We start from the raw sequence: 4855 nt of genomic DNA, 5'->3' as shown, positions 1-4855 counted from the left end.
GATGAAGATTGAGGAACACAGTCTGCAGTATGGATTACATCTCAATATAAAGAAGACAAAAATCCTCACAACTGGAGCGATAAGCAGCATCATGATAAATGGAGAAAAGATTGAGGTTGTCAAAGAATTCACGTTGCTTGGTTCTACAATCGAGGCCAATGGAAGCAGCAGTCAGGACATTAGAAGACATGTAGCACTGGGTAGGTCAGCTGCAAAGGAACTTTTTCAAATGCTGAGGAGCAAGTATGTCTCCTTGAGGACTAAGGTGTGCTTGACACAGGCCATGATATTTACATTCACCTTGTATACATGTGGGAGCTGGACAATGTATAAGGAACACCGAAGAAGAGTTGATGCTTTTGAGTTGTGGTGCTGGCAAAGAATGCTGAAGGTACCATGGACTGGCAAAAGAACTAATAGATCTGTCCTGGAGGAACTTCAGCCACGATGCTCCTTGGAATCGAGGATGGCCAGACTTCATCTCACGTACTTTGGTCATGTTGTCAGAGAGGACCATTTCCTGGAGAAGGATGTCATGCTTGGTAAGGTGGAAGGTCAATGAAAGAGGGGAAGGCCTTTGATGAGATGAATTGACAAGGGGCTTTTTAGCGACAATGGGCTCAAGTATAGCAAGGATCATGGAGCTGGCACGGGATAGGGCGGTGTTTCGTTCTGCTGTGCATGGGGTCACTATGAGTTGGAAGTGACTTGACGGCACTTAACAACAACAACAACAACAGGTCTTGTTACCTAGGCAGGAGGCATAGTTTATGGGCGGAGAGCACAGAGTCTGGAACCCACCCCACTTGGCTTCAAAGGCTTGGAATGTGACCTTGGCCAACTCTCTTAATTCTTTGGTGCCTCCATTTTTTCCTCTGTGAAATGGAGATGAAAATTGCTTGCACCTTCCTCACAGGGTTGTTGTCAGAATTAAATGGGTTAAACTTTGTAAAGTTCTTAGAGCAAAGCCTGGCACATAGTGTTAGCTCTTATAGAGATGAAAAATCACAGTATCTGTATGCCCATCTGTCCCCTCATCTCTGTCCATCTCCCAAATAATGTTACTTCATGTCATCTCATTAATACTGTTGCAACATTGGAATATCCTAAAGTCATTCCTGCCAAATTATAACACATTTCTTTTTAATGTTTCATGTAGAATCTATTTGTTTTCAATCTTTAACTCCTGTTCTTCTGTACTACACTAAATTCCTGTGATTTAACCTGGGGAGATATATATACATGTAAGTTTTTACTTTCTCAATGAATTTTAAATAACTGTGTTTGTTTATTTTAGAAAATGATATGACAGATTGTGTGAGCCTAATCAATGAAGTGTGTGTGGAGGCACAGAATGCGGGTGACACGGAGCTCCAGGCTGAATTCTTGATGCAAGCTGTAATCCTTGGCCTGCAAGAAAAGCATTTAAAGGCAGACATCATCACGAAACTTCAGGTAGGAAGGAAGCCTTGTTTTCACATTTATACTTAAGGAAGGCCAATTAGAACGAAAGAAGGGGTTTGTAAATTTCAGGAGGCGGAGTCTGTAACAATCAAGTGCCTAAGGCACTTTGACTGCTAACCAGAAGCCTGGGGGCTCAAACCCACCAGCCACTCCTCAGAAGGAAGGTGATACCACCTTGGAAACCCAAGGAGGGGTTGCTATGAGGCGGATTCGACTCAATGGCAGTGAGTTGAGTTGAGCTCTTCTTGCAGCGAATTGGAAACTGTACTATCAAAAGGAATCTTTTTCTTTTTTAATAGAATATAATACATTTGCTTGAAGGAAATCAGTTTATTTCTCCTCGATCTCATTTAACCCTGGTGAGAAGCTTACTTTTGCTGGATGATTTAACGAAAGCTGAGAAATTCAAGGAATCTTCCCCTTCCAAACCAGATCTTCTAAATCTGTTGACTCAGTCTCACAACATTCTTATTGAGCAGGTGAGGGTGTGTCTGTGCAGACTTAGAGACATACTTTCTTGTCTCTTTTCTTGTGCCAAACCACATTAATTAATTGCTCCTGACATTTTCCTTTCTTTTTATTTTTAATAGATGCTAGCTTTTGGAGAAACAATTGAATTTCCAGTGTCAAGCACTGAATATGCAAATCCAATACAGCCTCTGAAAAATATCTATCTTCCTCATGTCCTGTTATTGGCCAAAATAAAAATGAGAATTGGTAAGAATATTTAAACATATGTTATACCCGAGTCAAAGATGAAAACACAAAGTTATTTTCAGGAAGGTTATCATGAGTACATTTAAATGGGATGATATTCTAATACCCAGACTTTATTTGTTCAACAAATAGTTTTTGATCACCTACAATGTGCCAGATGCTGTATGAGGCCCTAGGAATTTACCGGAGATTAAAACAGATACAGTCCTTGCTCTTAGAGGATACAGAAGTAAACAATAAAACATATGGGAGTTATATTATATTATGTCATATGGTACTATACTGTGCTACATTACATTATATATAAATTGCATGCAAATTATTTTATATTATATATAATGAATTATGCATATAATTAGGTTCCTGTATGGTATAGAAAAAAAAGAAAAAACTACTAATCAAAAGGTTATTGGTTCAACTCACCCAGTGATGCCCAGGAAGACAGGCCTGACCATCTGCTTCTGTGAAGCTATCCACCAAGAAAACCCTGTGGAGAAATTCTACTCTATAACACATGAGCTTGCCTTGAGTCAGAATCGACTCCATGGCAATGGATTTGGGTTTTTCATTTTGGGGAGGGTGGTTTATGTAACTATAAATTGTGATTAGTGTTAAGAAAGAAGTGGAAAAGGTCTGCTGATAGAGAATAATGAAGGGAGGGGTGCCTATTTAAGTAGAGGCACTGAGGAAGGCCTATCTCAGAAGCAGTTTTTAATTCTCTGGACTCTAAATGCAAATGATGCACTTACACATAATGCAGCCATCAGGAGCAGCCAGCTGTAGACTCTGAGATCTGATATGTTCCTGAAGTGAAAAGAGACCAGTGCAGCAGAAGCAGAGTGCGTGAGGGCAGCCTAAAGGAAGAAGTATGAGGAAGGTGAGCTGGGAACGGATCACACAGGGCCTGTAGGCATGATGTGGTATACGTGTAGTAGGAAGACACTGATACATTTTAAGCAGGACAGTGACATAATAGTAATAGCTGCTAAGGGTTAATACTATTAGTATTTGTTGTTAGTAGCCGTCGAGTTGCTTCCTAGCCATGACAACCTTGTGTGCAGAGTGGAACTGCTCCATATGGTTTTTATAGCTATGACCTTTCAGAAGTGGATTGCTCATCCTGTCTTCTGAAGAGCCTCTGGGGGGGTTGAGACCACCATCCTTTCAGTTAGTAGTCAAGTGCTTAACCGTTTGTGCCACCCAGAGTCTCCTGACCTAGTATAGCATATTCAGTGCGCCAGGAACTGTTCTAGTGCTTTACATATATTAACTCATTTAGTCCTCACAGCAGGCTTGGGAACTTGATATTGTTATGCCCTTTTCATAGAAAACTGAGGCATAGCTTATGTTTTAAAATTACTGTTTTGGCTGCTGTGTGGAGAATATTCAGTGCTATTCTTAGCTCTAGTACATAGAAACTGACTACTGCATAGTGAATCTTGGACTATGGCTCTTAAAGGAAAATTATGACATTGTTTCCAAAATTCAGTTAGAATAATTTCTTTTTAAATTCCCTGATTTTCATTTTACCCACTTTCAGCTTTGAATAACTAACTTTCTCATTCAGTCCCAGTTTCTGGACCTTTCTTGCCATTTCCACTTTTGTGCTCTGAACTTTATTTCCCATTTCACTTTTTCTGGTCTAGTGAGAGGGTCAGGTTGAGGTGCCAGAGAAGTGGGTTGGAAAATAGAGGAGGGTACCCCTTTCTAAGTGATTACTCTTCTTATAACCCTGACCACATGATTGTTAAAGACAGTTTCCGTGTCTGAAGCCTATATCAGAATATAAATTTCTCAAGGCAACAATTTTTATTTGCCTACTTGATATCCCAGGTACCTAGCACAGTACCTGAGTTCAACCAATCCATTAATAAAGCTACTTTCAGACTTTATTTGTCCAATGAAATACTATGCAGCTAATAATGATATTGTATAATAGGTTTTATGTAACATTAGTTCATACTAGGTTGGAAAATATTTACAAAATATTTAGTATATTCATCATGATATCAGTGGGAGAAAAAGACAACAAGGATTATCTTAAATTGTTCAAAGAGACTCTCTTTGATGAGATGATCACGGATGATGCTTATTTTCTTATTTTTCCCCCTGCTGATCTCTCTTTAAGTTTCCACAATGAGCTTGTAGAACTTTTCTAAGAAGAAAAAATATTAAGAAATATCTTTTAGTGAGGGTACAGATATATTTTCTCTGTTTTAGGGTTTTCTTCATATGAAAGTTAGGATGATCTAATAAAAATTAAGCACCTAGCACATTTTCTGGCACATAATATGTGCTCAATAGATGTTAGACTTTTTCAGAGTTTTTGGAGGAAAATTAGTTAGTAGACAGTCTGTGAGAAGAAGACCAGCAGACACAGGGAAGCCTGCGGTGGAGAGCGTATGGCACACCAGTTAAATGAGGGCTTGGAGTCTGGAGGGTCTACACTTGAACCCTGGGGTTACCAGTTCTTAGTTATCTTAGAAATTATTTCAGCTCCTCATCTGAAAAATGAAGATAGGGCTTTCATATATATTATATATTTGGAATAATCAAATGAAATAAAGTCTATAGCAATCATACAATATATGGAGCTCTATTCTTATTGTTATTTCTTCCATCTTCATGCTTACTATTTAATTTTCTTTATTTTTGTTGTTCTGATCAAGTTATT

General features: G+C 38.8%; 1 protein-coding gene across 1 annotated transcript in view; it reads left to right on the top strand.

Moving 5' to 3' along the window:
- Nucleotides 1-4855, top strand: part of CFAP54 (cilia and flagella associated protein 54) — a 602528-nt gene that overhangs the window by 418824 nt on the left and 178849 nt on the right. Inside the window, 3 exon segments of the mRNA XM_042782173.1 lie at nucleotides 1298-1455; nucleotides 1764-1943; nucleotides 2055-2181. Coding sequence (XP_042638107.1) covers nucleotides 1298-1455; nucleotides 1764-1943; nucleotides 2055-2181 — 465 coding nt within the window.

This window comes from Orycteropus afer, unplaced genomic scaffold (genome assembly GCF_000298275.1).
Source record: "Orycteropus afer afer isolate SDZICR_OR568_19922 unplaced genomic scaffold, OryAfe1.0 scaffold00253, whole genome shotgun sequence".
Taxonomy (NCBI): Eukaryota; Metazoa; Chordata; class Mammalia; order Tubulidentata; family Orycteropodidae; genus Orycteropus; species Orycteropus afer.
This window is presented reverse-complemented; position numbering and strand designations above follow the sequence as displayed.